Genomic DNA, 23,348 nt, shown 5'->3' on the forward strand with positions numbered 1-23,348 from the left:
GGTGGGTGGATGGGTGGGTGGGTGGGTGTGTAGACACCTCTGGCTTAAGTGTGGCTCGAATGTAACCTATGGTACAAAGGTCAGAGTCTCATCCTTAACTCTGCCCTCTTTCATCTTTGGTCATGCCCACTTCTCCATCCAGTCCTACTCACCACTGTCATGTGGGAACACAGCTTATGATCTATTTATTTCATTAAATTTTACAACACTTGATTGTAAAAAGCTTTTTAATGTTTAATCTTTTATTATGTTTTTATATATGCTGGAAGCCACCCAGAGTGGCTGAGGCAACCCAGTCAGATGGGGTACAAATAAATTATTATTATTATTATTATTATTATTATTATTATTAATTACTACTACTACTATAAAACCCAACAACCTCAAAATGGTGTGCAAAAAGCTAAACCAGTAAAATCAATGAAAACAAATAACAACAATAATTTAAAACATTGAAAAATGCAAATCAACAATAAAACAAAAACAGTAGCTCAAAACACATATCAACATGCTAAATATCTGGATAGGCTTGTCTAAACAAAAATGTTTTTAGCAGGTGCAGAACAGTACAGTGAAGGAACCGGCCTGATATCAACAGGCAGGGAGTTCCGAAGAGTAGGTGCTGCCACACTCAAAGATCAAGTTCTTACTGTTCTCTGACTGAAATTAAGTTCCCTGTCTCTGTTGCAGCATCAGCATCCCTCTCTGACACTGGGGACACTTACAAATAATAATAGAAAATGTTTCACACTCCATTAATTTTTCTGCCACTCGCGTTTCCATATGCTGAAAGGTATGGGTTTCCCCCCTGCCCTCGCGTCCTTTTGCTAGTGAAATAGTCTCACTTCATCAGAAGGCCTCCCTCGCAACCCAAAATAGAAGTGGGTCATCATCACGACAAGACATCCCCGTCTAGATACAGTCCTTATCGATCACTGCGGAAGCTCCAGAGAAATAGGTTCTTAAAATAACATCAGGTTGAGACACCCGCAGCAACTTGACTGCCTTTGAGGCTGAAGGCTGATGGGTAAAAAGAAGGGCTGCTGCGGTCAAAATGGTAACAAAGCTCACCCTTGAGCTTATCTCTTATCTGAGGTGGTGGGGGGGAGGGGGAGAGAGAGAATATCTTCAGTGTGAAGAGCAAAGTGTCAGCGAGAGAAAGATATTTTCTCCTCGTTCCTCCCCCCCTTTTTACTTTTCAATTATGTATGATTTCACCTGCCATATTAGAAGACTCTTTCAATGCTCGCTGAGCATTAGTTCTGCTCTGTTTTAAATTTCTTCTCTGCTCATGGAAGTCCTTGCCGCAAGGTGCAGCTACCGCCAAGAGCTTTGAACATTCATTTCTTCATTATTTATCTGCATTTATATCCCAACTTCTTCTCCAAGGAGCTCAAGGTGGTCTACACGGTTCCCCTACCATCCCACCTCATTTAATCCCAACAACAACCCTGTGAGGTAGATTAGGCTGAGGGGGGAAGGTCACTCAGCAAGCTTCATGCAGACTTGAACCCTGGTCTCCCAGGTAAGAACATCAGAAGAGAGCCCTACTGGATCAAGCCAATGGCCGTGTAATCCAGCATTTGGCTCTCATAGTGGCCAATCAAATGTCTACGGGAAGCTGTCAAGCAGGGACTGAGGGCAACATTATTCTCCCCATTTGTGATTCCCAGCATCTGGCATTCAGGGGAATATTGCCCCTGACAGCAGAGGTGGCTGGACAGAGATTGTGGCTGGTAGCCATTATCCTCCATGAATTTGTCTGATCTTCTTCTAAGCCTATCCAAATTGGTGGCCTTCTTTGCCTCCTGTGGGAGCAGGTTCCATGGTTCAACTATGTGGTGCATGAAGAAGAACTTTGTTTTGTCTGTCCTGTATCTTCCAACATGCAGCTTCGTTGGTTGTCAGAAGTTCTAGTTGTTATGAGAGAGAGAGAGAGAGAGACAGAGAGAGAGAGAGAGAGAGAGAGAGAGAGAGAGAGAGAACTTTTCTCTGCATGTCCATGCTCTCTCCTTCGTGATAAGCTTTGCAGCAGGCAGCAGGGGGGTGCTGCGGGCCCACTGGAGGAGGGAAACACCTGCCCCCCAATGTGGTTTCAGCCCTGGTCATGCCCTCTTCCCCTGGGTAGTGGTCTGGGTTGTTCCCAGAGATCCAAGACAAGCAAATCGCATATAGCACTGAGGAGGTAGTGCCATCAAGGGAGAGGGTTCCCCAAATCTGCTGCCAACATTTGTCATTATAGGATTTCTTACCCTTCCCCATAGGGGATGGTTACCAGATTTTTTTCAATGAATCCGGGGACCCTTTCTTTTTTTTCTTTTTTCTTTTTTGAAGCTGAGTAGCAACAGGGAGTCAGTAGTGGGGATGGTGAGGCAAAAGACCCTGGGCCCAAGCACACATGCATATTGTAGAAAGGTGCAAACATAAATGTGCAGAGTTTATAAAAAACTGGGCAACGGCGCACCACCCGCCCATAACTCCTGAGCCTTCCCCGATCTCCTGCCCCCTTTCCCCTTTGTTTTGACTGATCGGGGGAGGCTCAGGAGATGCGGGGGGCGGGCATTGCCCAGGAGGGGTGCAAGGCGCACGGTTTCTCTGCCAGGCAAAGCCCTTCTTTCGCACCTTGTGAAACATAAATGTGCAGAGTTTTTTAAAAACTCCCAAGCCTCCCCCAATCAGTCAAAACAAAGGGGGAAGAGGGCAGGAGATCTGTAGCACCGGATATCCCTAGTACCAGCCTGGTAGCGCAGTTGGCTCTGGCTGGCTTCAGGAGCTGCTCACTGCCATGGCACCCGCCATTTTTCCTCGCCGGAAGTCCCCATATGATGTGTTGCACACAAGACACATCATATGGGGACTTCCGGCGAGGAAAAATGGTGGGCGCCACAGCAGCGAGCAGTGAGCAGCTCCTGAAGCCAGCCAGAGCCAACTGCGCTACCAGGCTGGCTCCAGGCTGCTGAGGCTGTCGCTGCCACATTTCCCAGTGAAAGATTTGCAAATCTGGGGACATTCCGGGGATGGAATTTGTCCGGGGACAGATTTGCAAATTCGGGGACTGTCCCCGGGAACCAGGGACAGATGATAACCCTACCATAGGGTCTCAGGGCAGGTTACAACAAATATAACCCTGGATGAGAGGATGTTTTTAACTGAAACTGGGCGTTGTTGTTGTTGTGTGTCTGTGTGTGTGTGTGTGTGTGTGTGTGTGTTTTGGAGGGGGAATAACTGAAACTCTTTTTAGATGTTTTAACTGTTTTATAAAAAAAAATTATATTGAGGATGTGACTCCTTTGGAAGGGACGGTGGGATATGAATTCAATAAACGAATGATACTAAAAAAGAAAAAACGTGATTAAAAATCAGTTTAAGCAATGCAATGGATCTTTGTGACATACAAGAGGCCTATATTCTCCAACTGGAGATTTCACTTCTTTAACTCCTAGGCTGCTAGTCAGCCTCTGGATGTCAAGGTCAGTAACTTGCCCTAAAAATTTAAAAAGAACATAATGTTGCATGCCACCCCAATCTCCACAGCTTTGCAGTTGCGCTTATCAAGGTCTGTGTCCCCTTTTGGGACAATGAGGCACAGCAGAGACTGTGGTGTCTTTATAATAGACGGTTTTATTTACACACATCACATTTCAAGAGGGGCTCTTGCTTCTTCCATAGGCTTAGCAGGCTTAGGTCTAAAGACAGAAAAATCCTCCATTCTCTCTCTGTCTCTTTGTTCTAGCCTGTCTTCCTCAGCTGACATGGTGTTCTGCCCACCCCCACCCCCTCTGCTTGCCAAACCACTTGCAAAACCGATATTTTCCTCCTGTTTGCTTGTCATTTAAATCCTCTGTGGTCTCTGCCCACTAGCTCACAGCTGGAAGAGGTGCCCCACCTCTCCTTGTCTGGCAGTCTTCACTCTCTCTTGATGGTTCCCTTGATGGGCCATTACTCTGTTTTGCTCCTTAATGACTTACACTCAGCTAGCCCTCTGGCTCCTTAGCGGAACCCAGGAATTTCCGTGTTTGGCACAGTTTAATCAAACCTTGATTGATTCTAACTTGTACTAATTCTAAGAATTATGTATGACTTGAACCCGCAAACCCAGCATCCAAGACCTATAACAATAGCATAAGAACATAAAAATGTAACAAGAGCCTTGCTGGATCAGACCTGCAAATTCCATCTACTTCTGTGTAAATGGGAGGGGAGAACAACTATTTTCAGGTTCCCCATTATAGTGGGGGTGGGTGGCTAGAGCTTTGTCTGTTACAGGTCTAGTCCAGTTTTGAACAGTGGCGTGCGGTGAAATTTTTTGTAGGGGAGCAGTTAGAACCAGAGGCACCAGCTTGTGGTGGTGACGGGGGGGGGGGCACATCATGACATCCTACAGGTGAGCATCATGCCTCCCTCCCTAAGCTGGGCAAAAGGAGCATCATGCCTGCTAGGCGGGCTTTGGGAAGGTGGCAGGAGGGCTCTTGGACCCTGTTGGAGCATCACGCCTCCCTCCCTAGCCCAGGCAGAAGCTTCCCAGGTTTTGGGAAGGAGACACTAGGCTTTAATACTTTCATACTCTAATTTACCGGGAACATTTAGGGGACTAGCCTGGTCCCCCTAGTCCACTGACTGCATGCCACTGGTTCTAAATAACGAGTTGGATTGAAAAGACATAGAGCAGCTACAAGAGAGATCAGGCTCCTTACCAAAGATACAGATGCAAGACGGATTTTGTGACACTCAGGTGATACCCAAGAGATGACACCCAGGGTTCTAAAATTTCACTCTCCTGAATTTCAGGTCCATCTTCAAGACATCTATTATAAGCCCCCACCCCCTGAAATTTCACCTAATTTCTCCATCCACTCTTCAGAATTGCTTTCCCTATTAATTGAGAATGGCATTCAGACTTTCAAGCGATTTCCTTTGGTATTGGCAGGGTGGGTTTTTTTAATGTTTTCCCCTGGGTGCTCCTGCTGATCTACTCTGCTCCATTAGCCATTTGCAGAAAACCATGTGGCAAGAGTCCCTCAAAATCCTGGCTTCCTTTGCAGATCCATTGAGGCCACTGCCAGATTCCCGGGAAGGGAACAATTCACTCTGCATGAACAAGATTGCTCCCACTTGGACTTGAACATTCTAACCCTGAATTTGATGTTGTGGGGAGTTAACTAGCCTGCCACACAAGTTCAGCTTTCTGGCTCCTCTGTAGGGAGTAAGCAGAAAACAGGCACTGCTGTGTGATTTGTGCTGTGATTTAGATTGGAGCTGGCCATGCCACGGCTGTTACAAGTGATAGATGGTTCTCAGCCACTTTGTTGAGCGACAGCATTAAAAGGCAACGGGAGTGCCCTAATGTTGAAATATTAGGAAAGAGGTAATAAGGCACATTAAAGGTATTGTGGCTGTTTCCCCATCCTCTTTTTGAACTGAAAGGAACTCAATGATAGGGCAATAGAGGAGCAAGCAACTGCTATACTGTGGATGTTATATGAGGCCAACTCAGCTACTTGTTGCTGTTGTTTAGTCGTTTAGTCGTGTCCGACTCTCTGTGACCCCATGGACCAGAGCATGCCAGGCACTCCTGTCTTCCACTGCCTCCCGCAGTTTGGTCAAACTCATGCTGGTAGCTTCGAGAACACTGTCCAACCATCTCGTCCTCTGTCGTCCCCTTCTCCTTGTGCCCTCCATCTTTCCCAACATCAGGGTGTTTTCCAGGGAGTCTTCTCTTCTCATGAGGTGGCCAAAGTATTGGAGCCTCTGTCCTTCCAGTGAGCACTCAGGGCTGATTTCCTTAAGAATGGATAGGTTAACTAAGTAGGTTAGCTAAGTAGCTAAGTAACTCAGCTACTAGGGTGCCAAAATTCCAGGAGTGTGAGGCAATTAGAGACAGCCTAGAAGTTCACCACCTGAATGATGCCTCTTGGGTCCAACAATATGCAATTAAGAGTCCACTTATACTGCAGCAATGGAAGAAGAATCTTCCTCTCCGTTGTCAGAGAAGGAACCTACTGTATTCCATGGCCCCTGGGATGACTTAGTAGTAGTAGTAGTAGTAATTTATTATTTATACCCTGCCCATCTGGCTGGGTTTCCCTAGCTACTCTGGGCGGCTTCCAACAAAAGATTAAAAATACATTAAAACATCAGTCATTAAAAACTTCCCTAAACAGATGGCTACCATCCAAAAACTATTTACCTGGGAGTCAGCCCCATTCAGTTGAATGGCACTTATTTCTGAGTAGAAATCAATAGATGTGCAGTGTTAGAGCAGCTATAAACCTTGGGCTGGACCCAGTAGAGTCTTGCCAATTCATGTAGGAGACTTGGTTTCAAATTGTTCTTCAAACATGAAGCATACTGGGCTTAAAAATAAAAATGAAGCCATGGGAAAAACAGTTTTTCTTTTAAAAGTGTATTAGAATAGTTTATCTAATGTATTCTGATGAGTTTTACTCTAACGAATTTGTGTGTGTGTGTGTGTGTGTGTGTGTGCGCGCGCGCACGTGCATGTGGCCACATTCATAAAACTTACTATGTTTCTGGTTAGAACCATCCTATTCTTCTGGGCCTCTAATGTCAAATAAGATGAGCCATTTTACTATTTTTTAGCTGCTTTCTCTTGTTTTTGGTGGTATGTGTGGAAGGGCATTAAGTTGTGTTGAAGTTAGATTTAGTGGGCTATTTTTATACCATTTTTAGAAAGGAATAGCAAGCTGCCTTGGTGGCCAGTTTTGGTGGAAAGATGGATAGATAGATAGATAGATAGATAGATAGATAGATAGATAGATAGATAGACAGATAGATAGATAGACAGACAGTAAGGCCCACACAGCATTTTCATCTTATTAGTAAAATAGCAATGCTTTTTCTGGGGTGTTACTTCTTTACCTATAAAGATGCCCCCAAACAGCAGTCAGCATCAAAGGTTTCCCTTTCTACAATTCATATACAAAACCTGTGCAGGGCCGTGTGACCTCACCTCCACAGCCTTTCTAACATCGGGGGGGGGGTGTTCTGACCCAGTGAGAATGCATATGCATATAGATGGGAACAGAGGAAATCTACTTTGGTTTTCATTTAAATACAAACTTCCTTAATTCACACTGTGTGAAACAATATGCAAAGCCAGGAATCTTTTAAAATTCACATTTCTCCAATTAGTAACGGAATTCTCATTCAAGTAACATGTACATTCACATGGGTTAAATACATTCACAAGGGTTAAAATGCATATACAGGTGAAAATAGTACACAAAAACGCATTGTATCCGGGAGAACTGCTTTGCAAGGTACGCACTTTAGGAAAATTTGCTTGCAAAAAAATAAATAAATGTGTATATTAGGAGAAATTCAAAATAAGATGCTGATGAATTTTCATGAAGAATATAGAATTATAGATTGTAGAGTTGGAAGAGACCATGAGGGTCATCTAAAAGATCTTCATTGGCTCCCAGTATGTTTCCTAGCACAATTCAAAGTGTTGGTGCTGATATTTAAAGCCCTAAATGGCCTCGGTCCAGTATACCTGAAGGAGTGTCTCCACCCCCATCATCCAGCCCAGACACTGAGGTCCAGCTCCAAGGGCCTTCTGGAGGTTCCCTCGCTGTGAGAAGTGAGGTTACAGGGAACCAGGCAGAGGGCCTTCTCAGTAGTGGCGCCTGCCCTGTGGAACGCCCTCCCAGCAGATGTCAAGGCAATAAACAACTATTTTACTTTTAAAAGACAACTGAAGGTGGCCCTGTTTATGGAAGTTTTTAATGTCTGATGCTGTATTGTTTTTAATATTCTGTTGGAAGCCGCCCAGAGTGGCTGGGGAAACCCAGCCAGATGAGCAGGGTATAAATAATAAATTATTATTATTATTATTATTATTATTATTATTATTATTATTATCATCATCATCTAGTCCAACTCCCTGCAATGCAAATATCACAAACTGACGTGGAGAAATGAGAAAGTGACGTTGACAGGCTCACTCAACCCTAATTATGTAATACAGTGTCCTTTAGGTGACCCTAGACTACTGCTCCCATCATCCCTGGTCATTGGTCATGCCTGCTTGGGGTTCATGGGAGTTGTATTCCACCACACCTGGAGGACACTGTGTTGCCTACCCCTGAAATTGCCTTACAGGAAGGACATTTCCTTGATGTTGAACCTCAGAGGTCTGATTTGTTTTCAGTGAGATGATCTTCCTCTTACTTCTCTTATACAGATGCAACACAGATGAACAACGTGGTGCCAACATCACCTCTTCTCCCACAGCTGACACATCCGCACTCCTTCCCAAGCATGGGACAGATCACAAATCCTTACGAACAGCAGCCGCCAGGGAAGGAGCTTAACAAGTATGCATCCCTAAAAGCAGTAGGTAAGCAAAGAATATTGAATTCCCCTCCTTCGTTAATTTTGCCACGTCAGCAGGCTGAATGCCTCAATGTCCATTTAATATTTCACACAGCTAAATGGGGGGGGGGGAGATTTCTTGGCTTTTGTAAAAGCAGCAAGCCTGCTTTTTCATATAAAATAATGTACAAAAGTTTTCATATATTATATTCAAAATTATTATGGTAAATCACCTCATTCTTTCTATCACTCACACAAAATTATTATAAATACATCGTGTCATATTTCACATACATAGAATACCATTTCTCACATTTTCCTATTTCGGTTTCATTAAGCTCTCCCTCGTGTATTTTTTAAAAGAAATCTAGCAAAGCTATTTTGCACAAGTCCAACTATTTCATCAATATTAGGAGGGGGGATCTTTGTTTTCCATAGTCTCACTTTGATAATCCCCTGTCTCTTTAAATTTTAAATAATATATAAGCTTTAAGCTGTGTGCCACAAAGCCCAGCATTTAACCTCTTGGTTTCATAACTCAAAAACAATGGGTATTCAATGCATTGGGTAATCAATGTATTCAGCTAATGTTTGCTCAGAGTAGGCCTATTGAAATGAACCACCATGACTAGCTTAGGTGTACGTTAAGTAAAAGTTAGCCTACTGTGAAGACTTTGGATGGATTTCAATGTTGCACTATTACGATTGTTCCATCAGTGCCAACATTTACGTTTACCAAATGGAATGTTATTCATTCTCCTCCCTCTGTGTGCTGTTCTGAGGCTTCTCATGACCCCCCAAAGCTGATCTGGGGGGCATGGAGGGTGCAAGAGGAGGAGGAGCAGGGGTCAAAGTCTTGTTGCTCTAGTGCAGGGGTGCCCAAACTTTTTTCAAAGAGGGACAGATTTGATGAAGTGAGAGCCGACCAAAGTTGTTGCTTTTTTTAGGATTGAAAATAAAATTAAGTACTTAATTCATTCCGGAGGTCCGTTCTTAACCTGAAACTGTTCTTAACCTGAGGTACCACTTTAGCTGCGCCGCCGGAGCACTATTTCTGTTCTCATCCTGAAGCAAAGTTCTTAACCCGAGGTTAGCGGAGTCTGTAACGGTCTGTAACCCGAGGTTAGCGGAGTCTGGGTTAGCGGAGTCTGTAACCTGAAGCGTCTGTAACCTGAAGTGTATGTATCCCGGGGTACCACTGTATTGCTTTTATATGCCACCTTTGACGCGGGTGGTGCTGTGGGTAAAACCTCAGCACCTAGAACTTGCCGATTGTCAGGTCGGCGGTTTGAATCCCCGCGGCGGGGTGCGCTCCCACTGCTCGGTCCCAGCGCCTGCCAACCTAGCAGTTCGAAAGCACCCCCGGGTGCAAGTAGATAAATAGGGACCGCTTACTAGCGGGAAGGTAAACGGCGTTTCCGTGTGCTGCGCTGGCTTGCCAGATGCAGCTTGTCACGCTGGCCACGTGACCCGGAAGTGTCTTCAGACAGCGCTGGCCCCCGGCCTCTTAAGTGAGATGGGCGCACAACCCTAGAGTCGGACATGACTGGCCCATACGGGCAGGGGTACCTTTACCTTTCCCTTACTCCATTGAGCTCAAGGCTCAGTGGCTCCATGGCTCTCTCCCTCCACATTTAATCCCCACAACAACCCTGTTAGGTGGTTTAGGCTGAGAGGTAGTGGCTGGCCCAAGGTCACCCACTGAGCTTCATGGCCAAGTGAGAATTTGATCCCTGGTCTCCCAGGTCCTGGCCCACCAACTGTAACCACGATGCCCCCCTGGTTCCCTCTCCACCACCCTGGCTCACAATTTGTGGTATTCACAGAGCCAATGTGCACAGCCCTAGTATATTTGTCCTACAAAGGCTGCTTCGGCCAATAGTGTTAAGGGAAAGTTTTCAGACACATGTGCCCAAACTCTGCTTTCAGACTTTTCCTTATTACTGACACGGTTGTGGTCTCTTGGGGAATTTCTCCAGCACTTTATTATTCATGTAGAAAAGTGCTGAAAGTGGTTTTTCTGCATAAATTATTCTCTCTCTTTTTCGATTCATCAAGCATGTTTTTTTACTCCCATGCTTAAATGGTCACTGCTCACTCATGCGCCAATGACAAGAGCAGAGGTAACGTACCTGGACTTGTTCATCACAGCTGGCTAGAAAGAGGACTATCTCAGGGACTCTGTGGAATTAGTTCAAAACTTGGATTGCATAAACAGGTCAAGCTTTACTTGCAGCCATTAGAATAACCCTGACCTTAAATGAGGTGGGGGAGAAGATGATCTCAGAAAAAAAAAAAATTCCTATAGTTTGGACAATAGTTTGAGGGGCTGCAAATTGGAGTAAAAATCTTCTGCCATGCAGAGGAAGAGCAGTAATCCTTTTGACTCTGCTGATACAGTTTTGTGATGTCACCATCTAAGGAAATCTGATGGTTTATGTGGTACTATAATTTAGGGACGTGGGTGGTGCTGTGGGTTAAACCACAGAGCCTAGGACTTGCCGATCAGAAGGTCGGCGGTTCGAATCCCCGTGACGGAGTGAGCTCCCGTTGCTCGGTCCCTGCTCCTGCCAACCTAGCAGTTCGAAAGCACGTCAAAGTGCAAGTAGATAAAAGGTGGGAAGGTAAATGGCGTTTCCGTGTGCTGCTCTGGTTCGCCAGAAGTGGCTTAGTCATGCTGGCCACATGACCCAGAAGATGTATGCTAGCTCCCTCAGCCAATAAAGCGAGATGAGTGCCGCAACCCCAGAGTCGGCCATGACTGGACCTAATGGTCAGGGGTCCCTTTACCTTTACCTATAATACCTTTTGCTTTAATAAATTTTATAAAAAAATTTTTAAAAAAATGACATATATACTTCAATACATAATAAATTTGTCTTTTTCCGACATCCCACCCCATTTTCCATGGTGTTTTAATTTCTCCCCCTCTGCTGCACAGTATCTCCTATCTCTTATACCAATACATCCCTACTGTGTTCTTTATTTCCTTCTGTTGCTCATATTTCAAGTCCTGCTTGCGAGTTCATCATACTATAATATTTACTTAAATCGAAAAGGACTTCCATTCTTCCACAAAGCAATCATCGTTAGATTCTCTTATTTTGGCTGTTAACTTTGCCAATTCTGCATAGTCCACAACCTCACTTATCCATTCTTCTTTGGAGGGGACGACTACTTCTTCCTTCTCTTCCTTCCATTTTTGTGTGTAGAGAATCCTGGCTGCTGTTGTTATTTACATAAATGACTTAATCGTCCTTTTTGGAACTTCTGTCCCTATAATCCCTAAGAGAAAGGCTTCCGGTTGTTTTGGTATAATCACTTTAAACATTCTTTTTATCTTGTCGTATGTCATGTCCCCAAAAACTCTCACTTTCTTACAAGTTAGGGTTGCCATACGTCCAGAATTTATTGGACATACCCAGAATACTGTGGTTGAAAGGAGTGTCCAGGCAAAACTTGGCAAGATGTCTGGGAAAATCCAGATGTATGGCAAGCCATGTGGGCAGTGCTGTTTTTCATAAATAATAGTTCAAAATAGATCAGAAATGGCAATCAACAACATTTGTGTTCAGATTTTCACCCCGGACACAACCCTATCACAACCCTATTACAAGTCCACCACATATGAAAGAAAGTTCCATCAACCTGCTACATGGTACTATAATATGCCAGCTATACAACCTTTGATTGGCCAGATCACAAAATCAGCACACAGAAATACCTTCTTTTTAGAGAACACACCAAAAGAGCTTTCAAGAGGGTCAAGGAAAAGGAGGAAGACCAGAAACTAATGCAGTACTCTATCAATGGGCATTAGTGGGAGATTTTACTTTCTTGGGCTCCATGATCACTGCAGATGGTGACAGCGGCCACAAAATTAAAAGACGCCTGCTTCTGGGGAGAAAAGCAATGACAAACCTAGACAGCATCTTAAAAAGTAGAGACATCACCTTGCCAACAAAGGTCGTATAGTTAAAGCTATGGTTTTCCCAGTAGTGATGTACGGAAGTGAGAGCTGGACCATAAAGAAGGCTGATCGCCGAAGAATTGATGCTTTTGAATTATGGTGCTGGAGGAGACTCTTGAGAGTCCCATGGACTGCAAGAAGATCAAACATGTCCATTCTTAAGGAAATCAGCCCTGAGTGCTCACTGGAAGGACAGCTCCTGAAGCTGAGACTCTGATACTTTGGCCTCCTCATGAGAAGAGAAGACTCCCTGGAAAAGACCCTGATGTTGGGAAAGATGGAGGGCACAAGGAGAAGGGGGCGACAGAGGACGAGATGGTTGGATAGTGTTCTCGAAGCTACCAGCATGAGTTTGACTAAACTGCGGGAGGCAGTGGAAGACAGGAGGGCCTGGCATGCTCTGGTTCATGGGGTCACAAAGAGTCGGACACGACTAAACAACAACAGCAACATCAATGGGCATTAGAAGATGCAGATTTAATATAAATTTGCTTTGTGAATTTGGGGGAGGCAGATGCATATCTGTAAGAAGTACAAAAACGTTGTTGCAGTTCTTTTTCCTCTCGATATTTCTCCTGGAATGTGGTCCTGAATTCCAGGCAAGCTACTTGCTTCCTGCCTGTGGAAGTTTGGCTAAGATGTGTGTATACACAGAGTGAGCAGTGGAAATAATGGAATGGAAGACAAGATACCCCCCAAGAAACGGTGCTCTTTTCTTGTAAATAAAAAGGAAATATCCAAGCATGGCTCCAGGACAGATAATGCTGTCTGATGTTGTTTTGAAAAATGGGGAAGTCGAAGCAGCGCAGGGCTAATATATTCTGACCGTGTTTCCATCAACGCTGCTAGACTTGTAAAAAGAGACTTACGTTTCCTTGAAAATACTCAGCCAGGGACTGCAAACCTAATAGCAGAGTGGTACTTTCCCCCTTCCCTCCTCCAAATCTCTGTGTCAGACAGCAGTAAAATATTGAACTTTCAGCTTCCAGAAATGCCTGTAGGAGGAGGGAAAATAGATCAAGGGAGTCTTAGCCTTAGGGATATCTCTCCAGGTTTAATGCCGAAAAAGCAGGCTGCAAAGTACAGATTAATGCATCGTTTGTCACATCCAGAGGATGATACATTTAATGATTTCATGTATCTTCAGGTATCTTCAGGTTTACACATAATGCTCAGCTAGGTTTTTCCCTTTGATTCACCACCCTGGGCCATGGATCTCTCCCACCCAAGTGAGAAGCAGAAAGGAAACATCCACCACTATCAGAGCATAACAAGAGCTCTGCTGGATCAGGCCAAAGACCCAGCTAGCCCAGCCACCTGATCTCACATTGCTGATCCCAATTATAAGAAAGGAGATTCCAACTAAACACTAGGGAGAACTTTCTGATGGCGAGAGCTGTCCAATAGTGGAACGGACTCCCTCAGAAGGTGGCAGACTCTCCTTCCTTGAAGGTTCTTAAACAGAGGTTGGGTGGCCCTCTCTCTGGGGTTCTTTAGCTGTGATCCCTGCATTGCAAGGAGTTGGACCAGATGGCCCTTGGGATCCCTTCCAACTTGACAATTATGTGATTCTACAAGGAACTAGGTTGGTCTTAGCTGTTATATTGCAAAGGTCAGTTGTGGGCCTCTCCATAGGAACACAGAAAGCTGCCTTGTACCAAGTTAGACCATTGGCCTGCCTAGCTCAGTATTGCCTCCACAAACTTTGAGCAGCTCTCCAGGGTTTCAGACAGGGGATATTCTGATGCTGGGGGTGTCATGGCTAAAAATTGGCCACTGTTTCTTTAATGCTTAAAAAGCTGGGTCAGCATGAGTCAGCGGCCTGCACCGGGTTGTATACATAGAGTGAGAAATGTTAGTTTGGTGTTGGGTTGGTTGGTTGGTTAGTGAAAGTGGTAGTGTTGATGTGTGTACAGTTGGTCAGTCGCTTTTGTAGAAAGACTTTTAAGAATAAGAGCAGAAAGTACTCTGCAAGGATACTTTTCTTGTGGACTCTTTTATGCCGACAAGGGTCCGAGGACCAGGCTGAGGCGACAAAGGGAGGTCAGAACCTTTGTTGTTGTTTTTTTACAAACACTGACAGGGGATTGAACCCAGGAGCTTCTGAATGCAAGGTAGATGCTGTACCACTGAGCTACAGCCCACTTGGAGGAACTGCCCTCATCAAAACAGATTCTATGCCAAGTTATGGCACACTTAGAATTACTGCACTTCATCCATCTCACTTTTTTGCTTGTCAAGCAGTCCTAAAGAATTTGGCAAGCACAGCCAGACTTACAGTCCCATCCCCCCAATTTCCTATCAATTGTCAGTGATTGTGAAAGGAGCAGAAAAACAAGTTTGCAAATAGAGTAAAGCTTTGCAAACAGTTATTAAACACTGGTGTTAAGGAGAGGGGCTCTGAGCATGTCTTGATTAACCAATAGTTACTGGAAGCTTCAGGATAGACAAAAAAGGTACATCTTCATCCAGTGCCTAGTTAAAGTTTGGCATTTGCTCCTACAAGTATATGAAAACAGACTTTCTCTTGTCTGCACTGAAGCTTCCAACATTCATCTTCATTTGATATCCTCAAGTTCTAGACATCAACATAATTTCCAATGTGGGCAACTTAATTAAAGATTTCTTCTGGGTGGACTGAAAACCCCCCAGTATGGAATGATTTTTTCCTGTCATGGAAATGAAACAGATCCCCCAAGAAATCCCAGAATCCCATTGGGACTTGGGCACTCTAAGTCTACATGGCAGTAATGTTCCACATAGGATCACTTCTGGGAGAGGCAGTCTTAGTTCCTGGTGGGGGAAGATGATCCATCAAGGACTGGGTTCATGCAGAGTCCTTGTGAAGAGGAAATGACTGTTAAACCACTCTAGTTCTGTATAGCTCTGGGGAAAGAACAGGGGTCTCCTAACTGCTCTCAACTAACTACTAACTACTGCTCCTTAACTAACTACAGCTCCCAGAATTCTTTGATGAAAGCAACGGCTCTTTAAAGTGGAATGAAAGTGCTTTAAATATATGGCATAAGCATAACTTAAGGCTCAACACATTTCAGAGCAAGCAGGGAATTACTTCTGTACCCCCTACTCAGACTCAAATGCAACGTTTACTTTACACTACTAATAATAAAGAACCTTACACATCAGAGGAAAGGAAAATGGAATTAGAAATGGATTTGGAGGATCTTCAAAGTTTTAATGGCTCATCCTGAGCAAAGATGTCTCAGGAATGCATCTTAAAGACATGAATATGGATAACCCAAGAGGTTGAGTGACAGGTTTAAACTTAAAGAAGATTTAAAGGTTAAAGATAATCTGTTTGTCAGACTTGTGGCTAGCTGATCTGACAACCACCTTTACTTACATGACAGAAAGATGTTAGCAGAACAGATACAATGGGAGAGACACTCTCAAGAGGAGTGAGTAACCCATCTCTGGCTGAGTTTGAGTTCTATTGGCTAAATCCACAAATGTCCTTCATTGTGCACAGGTCTAGATGTATGAGACATTGGTCAATTTATGCAAAAGTTGCCAACATGGCGCCCATCAGGATTTCTAAGCACTGGAGGTTGGTCCATTAGGACAAAAAGGGCTCAACCCTATCAAATGAAATGCCGTGTGTGTGTGTGTGTGTGTGTGTGTGTGTGTGTGTGTATTAGTGGTATACTCTTTTCTGTCCCACAAATCCTTCCAAAATCCATTTTAACGTAGAGACAGTCCTGGATACAACAATCTCCTATTCTCTGGCCAATCATCCCTCTGCACCACTCAGCCAATCTCAATCCAAAAGTATTTCTTTGGCTAGGAGGTCCCACTCATTTGCCACCAGGCAGAAAAAAAACCCACATTTTTTTGTTTTGTTTTAACAGAGCTACTATTTGTCCTGCTTGTGTAGTTTTCCTTTCCCTCCTGTTATCATTATCTCAATCCGGGTAAGGCATTTGGCATTAACTGATCTATCATTTAATGCTGATCTATCATTTAAATCTATCATTTAATTTAATGATCTATCAGGAGCTGTTCTGAGCATGCTCAGAGCTGTTTTCTTCAAAGCCACACCTCCAAACAAATCTGAGTATGGTTTTTTTGTGGGCAGGAGAAATGAGTGGTTGTTATTTCGAGAAGCTTGGTGCTTTTTTTATTAGTATTTGTTAACGGAGACATTACCAGAACATGGAATAAAGTGGTCATTTCTGCCCAAAAGGGGCTGTAACTCGCCGGCCAGCTAGAGCTGGAAAAATGGACTCCTAGTCACTGGGTGTCATCCACATTGTTGTTGTTGTTGCTATTACTATTTTATTTATACCCTGCTCATCTGACTGGGTTGCCCCAGCCACTCTGGGTGGCTGCCAATACATATAAAACATAATCAAACATCAAACATTAAAAACTTCCTTATACAGGGCTGCCTTCATATGTCTTCTAAAAGTTGTGAAGTTCTTTACTTCCTTAGCATTTGCTGGGAGGGCATTTCACAGGGTGGATGCCACTGCCAAGAAGACCCTCTACCTGGTTCCCTGTAAGTTTACTTTTTTCAGTGAGAGAACCACCATAAAAAGCCTTGGACTGAATGATGGGGGTGGAAACGCTCCTTCAGGTACAGGTCCGAGGCCGTTTAGGGCTTTCAGACTCCAGGGACAGTGTTGAGTCCAGGAGCACCACTGAGTCATGGGCCGGCTCAGGACAGACCATCTCCCCACCTCCTGGGCTTGAGAAAGTCAGGACACATAACACCTCTGTCTTTTCAGGATTTAGTTTCAGTTTTCATACTGATTTTGAAAATGAAGCGGCAGAATAATGTGGAAGGAACAGACATATGAATGAACACATGCAAAACTGACCCAAGATGGGAACAGATTGAGTCATCCATCCCTAGGTGTAAATGTATCTTGCACGGTTTTGGGGTTTTTTTAAGGCAAAGTATTCGATCAGTTCTTCTTTGGTAGTCAAATCGGCAAACTACTTTTCCTTCCTCTTAGGGAGGAAGGAAAAGCTACCGTGAGTATTAAAAGTAATATATTCAGTACAGAGAGTACTCTGTGTCAAGAAGAAAAAAGCTCTTAGTTTGACAGCAAGGAAACTTATGCTTTATGTTCAGAATAAAGTGTACAACTTCTCTGTATTGCTCTCTTACATTCTAGAAAAAAACATATTCCGTAGCTGATTTTATCGCACAGCTAATATTGGGGAGGGTTTTTGTGTGGAGAACATCGCCTGACTTTTTTTGCTTCAGAGCAGGGTTGACTGAAATGTCATGTGAAATGAGCTCTGGGACCCAACAGATCCAAGCAACATAGTACAAGAGCCCTCATTTGCAGAGATTTGGAAATTTATTTCAGCCCTCAAGAACATTCAATCCAAGAACATCTCAGCATCTTTCCCTTGGAAGGTTCCAGTGATATCAAGGGGCAAAATGGTTTTGCGAAGTATCCAGAGTTATGCAAGGAGGGAGAAACAAGAGGAGTTGAGGGGCTGGGTCCAGACTGGCCCTGGGACACAAACTTTCATGGCCCTCTAGCAGCTACGGTGGCTCATTTACCAGAAGTAATTTATTTAACATTAACTCTGGAAGTGTATAAAATGGTACCTCTGGTTGCGAATGGGATCCGTTCCGGAGGCCCATTCGCAACATGAAAAGAGTGCAACCTGAAGCGCTGTATCTGTGCAGGTGTGCGGCACGATTTGGTGCTTGTGCGCATGCGCGAACAGCGATTTAGCATTTCTGCGCATGCACGAGCAACGAAACCCGGAAGTTACCCTTTCTGGTACTTCCGGGTCGCCGTGGGACGTAACCTGAAAGAATGTCACATGAAGCAAATGTAACACGAGGTATGACTGTACTTGATTCTCACCAAGCTAAGCCTCCTAAGAGGCTTTTGCTATTGCCATCTGACCCAAACCTATGTTTACTGTGAACTGGAACGCCTGCGACCTTGTTCCCATTCCCACAGGAAGACAAAACCCACTATTTTTCACCATTTAGGCTTTTCAGCTGTTGCCACTTTTAAGGAGAAGAAAAGCTCGCACACAATGGGCATGATGATTTCAATGGACCTTTTTTTGTTGCCTGCAGAATAGAAACCTGAAACCACACATTTAGCACTTAGTGAAATTTCCACACTGATGTGACAAAACTGCACATTAAGGAACTGTCCTTGTGCTGCCGACGAGATCCATTAAGACAACGCCGGCTGTCACTGAGACAACAGGCTTTTCAGTCAGAAGGAGAGAGCTCCAATTCTGCAGAAACAAAAAAAGAACATTTAGTAAGGGAAACAAGTCCTGTGGTGTTATATGGAGAACTGAATGCTGATAGAAATATAAAATAGTACATATTAAAGTATATAAATGTATAAATGCACTATACATTTAAAGCAGCAGCATACCATTTTAAACTGTCAGGGCTTCTCTCAAGGAATCCTGGGAAACATAGTTTGTTATGGGTTCTGAGAGTTATGAGGAGACCCTTATTCCCCTCACAGAGCTACAGTGTCTAGAGTGGTTTAACAGGGAATCTCTCTTTCCAAGAAACTCTGGGAAGTCCAATCACCTTTTCTGGTGGGTGGCGTGGCAGCCAGGCATTGGCCCCCTGCAGTGGTTCAGCGGGGAATGGAGATTGACACCCCCCCGCCATTGCTGTTCGGGCCACGTCACTGGTGTTGTGCGGGTCCCCGCTGTCCAATCAGTGCTGGCAGGAGGCATGGCTGCAGGAAATTTAACCTGTGGCATGGCTGAGGAGCCCTCCTCTCACGCCCTGTGTACAGGGGTGTGCATCCGTGCGTGTGTATGCTTTTCCCACACCAGGACTCAAGGTGGCTTCCACAAATTAAAACAACATAGATAAAATACAAAAAGCTAAAAACATATAAAAGATAATAGGTTTTTAAAGTAAATTACTTTATTTAAATCAATCTTTATTACGGTCCAGAGACTTTATTTAAATAGCAATTAAACTCTAATACTATATAAAAAAACAAATCTATTAACATGCAGATAATAAAAACAGCACAGCACTAGTAAAACCCTTTCCTTTAAAAAAAGAAAAAGAAAAAGTCAGTTCCTCGGGGTTCCTAATGACTGAATGATTGACAAGGCTGGGATAGTACAGGCATATCAGTCCATACTAGAGGGGAGAGGGAGACATGGTGATGTGATACCTCTCAAGGAATTCAGATAACTGCAGCAAACAAGGAGATAATCACCAGGATCAATGTAGGATCAAGCTAATTTGGTTACACTAATACACTGAAGCATCAAACGCCTTTGAAAGATTTTAGGATCTCCTGGATTCATTATCCTTAAGCCTTTCCTTAAGCCACCAATCTAGACACTTCCCATCTTCACCATTTTAATGGTGAGAGGTAAAGTGCATACCTCGTTTCTGAAATGCTGAGAAATCATTGCATGCTGGTCCCAAGGATGCTACAGGCATCATATGAGAGGTATCAGTTATCTTGTGATGTTGTGGGTTTATTGTTGGGTTCCACCAAATATGTTCTATTTTACTTCCTTTTCTTTTATTGCTAAAATAGTGAATTAGGAGGGAGAGTGATATAAATATTTCAGGAAGAAGAAGAAAAATTCCACTCTCTCATTGAGTGCCACCATCCCCATTAAAGTTTATTTCGCCTTTCTGGATTAGTTAGCTATGCATTCCAACCAATCAGGAATCATGTAATACCTAGGATGCTGTCAAAACACTGTGCAACCAATCAGATTTGGCAATGGGATGACACCACTGTTGATAAGACAAATGAAAATGAAGATACCACTTCTGGATTAGTTATGTGAGTTATCCCAGTCAATCAAGGATTAAATTGTGAATGGGACAGTATATCACAACTTTGTGTGTCATTCAGGTCTCACAGTTACTGATGGTAAATTATTACTACTATCATTTATTACATTTGTATATCGCCCTTCACCCGTAGACCTCAGAGTGGTTTACAACAATGAGAGAGACGGTCTTAATCCAAATTACACAATCTACGTTTCCCAGTGGATGAGAGATCGTGTGGTGAACAGAACACCACCACTATGGGATGAGATCACTTGAGGGCAAATAAACTCATTTGAGAAAGAATGAATGAGAGTGGGCAATGTAAACTGGGAAACATCTTCACAAGGAGTGTCAGAATGGAGGGCGGTATCCTTTACATTTTGACACTATAGAAAATGCTCTGAGAAAATGGTGAGTCATTTTGACTCAACCATAGTTTATTGCATCCAAGCTCAGCTACCTAGTGTGGACTGTTTTGATGATTCGTCACATCACTAATGAGAGCAAAGTCTAGGTGCATCTTCACAATGCTTATTTTCATGGCAATGTTTTTGGGGGGAGGGTGGAAAGGAAAAGCCTTTTCACTCTTTCAAAACTATTCACCCCCCCCCCCCAAAAAAAAAACCACACACACCCCATTGGTGCTGGGGCAGGGAGCTTTTCACACTGACCAATCAATCCAGAGCCAGTTTGAAGTCTGCATCGTGATATTGGTTTCATAATTTTTGACCTGGCAACATATCGCAAATCATGATGTGTGTGTGTGTGTGTGTACTATGCAAAAATCTCAATGTGGGAAAAACTGTGAAGCAGCCCATGCTTCTCTCAATTCCTGCAGGCCCTGTTAACTCCGCTAGCTCAGGTCTCCCTTGCCTCCTGCAGGGGGCAGTGAATCACAAGAGCAGGATCCATCGGTATCTCACAGTGTTTAGCCAAACCCTACTGACAACCATTTACTCTTACTTCTGCACCAACAATAGGAGAGCATCCTCAAGTGCAACAGAATAGCCTGGAGTAAGGGTGATGGGCAGGCCACATAGCATACATCGCTTGGCTACCCAAATCCACAGCATCATTTCTCACCTCGCAGCATTCAATGCCACGAGTTTCTCCCTTACTCTATCAAATGAGAGGCCCTCCACCTCCATTCTAGTAAAGTAAAGGTAAAGGGACCCCTGACCATTAGGTCCAGTCGTGGCCGACTCTGGGGTTGCGGCGCTCATCTTGCTTTACCGGCCGAGGGAGCTGGTGTACAGCTTCCGGGTCATGTGGCGAGCATGACTAAGCCACTTCTGGCGAACCAGAGCAGCGCACGGAAACGCCGTTTACCTTCCCGCCAGAGTGGTACCTATTTATCTACTTGCACTTTGACGTGCTTTAGAACTGCTAGGTTGGCAGGAGCTGGGACTGAGCAACGGGAGCTCACACCGTCGCGGGGATTCAAACCACCGACCTTCTCATTGGCAAGTCCTAGTCTCTGTGGTTTAATCCACAGCGCCACCCGCGTCCCGGATCCACCTCCATTCTAATGATGCCCAAATGAGAGGGGTGGGAGTTTCTGGAACTCACTCCCTTCTTGATAGATGCACCCCTCTTCTTTTCCCTTTATTTCAAAAAGGGGGAGACTTACAGGTCCAAATAAACCTATAGTCTGTCTTTGTTGCTGTTTCCACCAGCTCCAGTGTTGCTCCCAAGCACATTGTACAAGCACGCTGCCCTGGTGCCTGGGGATGTACACATAGTATTACTGTAAATGTGCCGGCATAAGCCTTGACAATTCTCTTACAATCAGTGAATGTTCAGCCATTGTCAGTTTAGTTCTCTCCCCCCCCCCCATCCCCACCCTGGTGACAAGGACAATTCGGAAAGCATAAAATATGTGCCATGTAGGGATATTGGCAGCTTTGATGGGTTTTGACAGTGTGCTTTTTTGCTGTTTGTGTTTGAGATAGATGCCTTAAAAAAAGAACAAAAAAACCCCCAAAACCTTTTTTTTAAGAAAAGAGGTGGAAAATTGGATTGGCAAGGCTAGCTTTGAACACCATTGTCTTTTGAGGTTGACACGTCACAGCTGCACACGGCATTACCAGTTGAAAATGGGGTTTGGAGGCATGCAGTGACGGTTGCCTTTCAGCTGTACATTCATCCCCAGGTAAACTCAGGCATCCACTGTATTGAGGCAGCTTTGAAATCAATTCATGTGCAGCAAAGAAAAAATGAAATTGGGGAAAGAGGAGCTCAGGCTGTGATGTTTATAATGCCTGGAGTAGTGGAGAGAGAGAGAGAGAGAGAGAGAGAGAGAGAGAGAGAGGAGTCGCTTAAAGTTCTGACCCAGCCATTATGGGATGAGGTGGTTGTTGTTGTTGTTGTTGTTGTTGTTGTTGTTGTTGTTGTTGTTTAGTCGTTTAGTCGTGTCCGACTCTTTGTGACCCCCTGGACCAGAGCATGCCAGGCACTCCTGTTTTCCACTGCCTCCCGCAGTTTGGTCAAACTCATGCTGGTAGCTTCGAGAACACTGTCCAACCATCTCGTCCTCTGTCGTCCCCTTCTCCTTCTGCCCTCCATCTTTCCCAACATCAGGGTCTTTTCCAGGGAGTCTTCTCTTCTCATGAGGTGGCCAAAATATTGGAGCCTCAGCTTCAGGATCTTGGGATGAGGTAGGAACCACCTTATATTACACCAGAGAATTTGGTTGAGACCAGTGCTCTGTTCTCACAGGAGATGGCTCTTCAGGTCTGTCAAACCAAGTCTTTTTCACGGACTGAACCTGGGACCATAAGCAAGGAAAGCATGTGCTCTCCAACTCAGCTAGGGACCCTCCCCAGATCCACCAACTGCAGGGATTCAGTGACATCCATGTGGACAATGCTATAGGTACAGTTTCTCATAACGCTCTAGAGGTCTGGGGTGGGAGAGGCAAATATCTCGTTTTCCCATCCTTAAACCCATGCCTTGCCAAGGGGGCAAGGTGTTCTTTGGGAATCTGGCTGGCACTTTAACAGGCTTTATGTGTTTGATAAGTATGTAGCAGAAAACAAAGGAAAGCAGATCTTTTACAGCCTTTGGAGTTGTTGGGAAATCTTCTTAGCAACATTACCAAAGTCCTGATAGCCAAGTTATCTCCTCTCACTCTTCCTGTCTCTTAAGGTTTGTGTTGGGACCTCCACTAAGCAAGGGCTCTACTTGGCTTTATGTCTTGTTTCTAATGTCTTAGAATGAAATCACCACACTTTCCACTGTCCTGACTGCAAAGCCAATGGG

At 44.2% G+C, this 23,348-nt stretch overlaps 1 protein-coding gene across 1 annotated transcript in view; it reads left to right on the forward strand.

The window, feature by feature from the left end:
* The window catches only part of SHISA9 (shisa family member 9), a 232,155-nt gene that overhangs the window by 194,889 nt on the left and 13,918 nt on the right, over positions 1 to 23,348 (forward strand). Inside the window, exon 3 of the mRNA XM_080981837.1 lies at positions 8,207 to 8,362. Within this exon, the coding sequence (XP_080837963.1) occupies positions 8,207 to 8,362 (156 nt within the window). The remainder of the gene's footprint in view (positions 1 to 8,206; positions 8,363 to 23,348) is intronic.

The sequence above is a fragment of the Podarcis pityusensis genome, assembly GCF_964106645.2.
Source record: "Podarcis pityusensis genome assembly, chromosome: 14".
Taxonomy (NCBI): Eukaryota; Metazoa; Chordata; class Lepidosauria; order Squamata; family Lacertidae; genus Podarcis; species Podarcis pityusensis.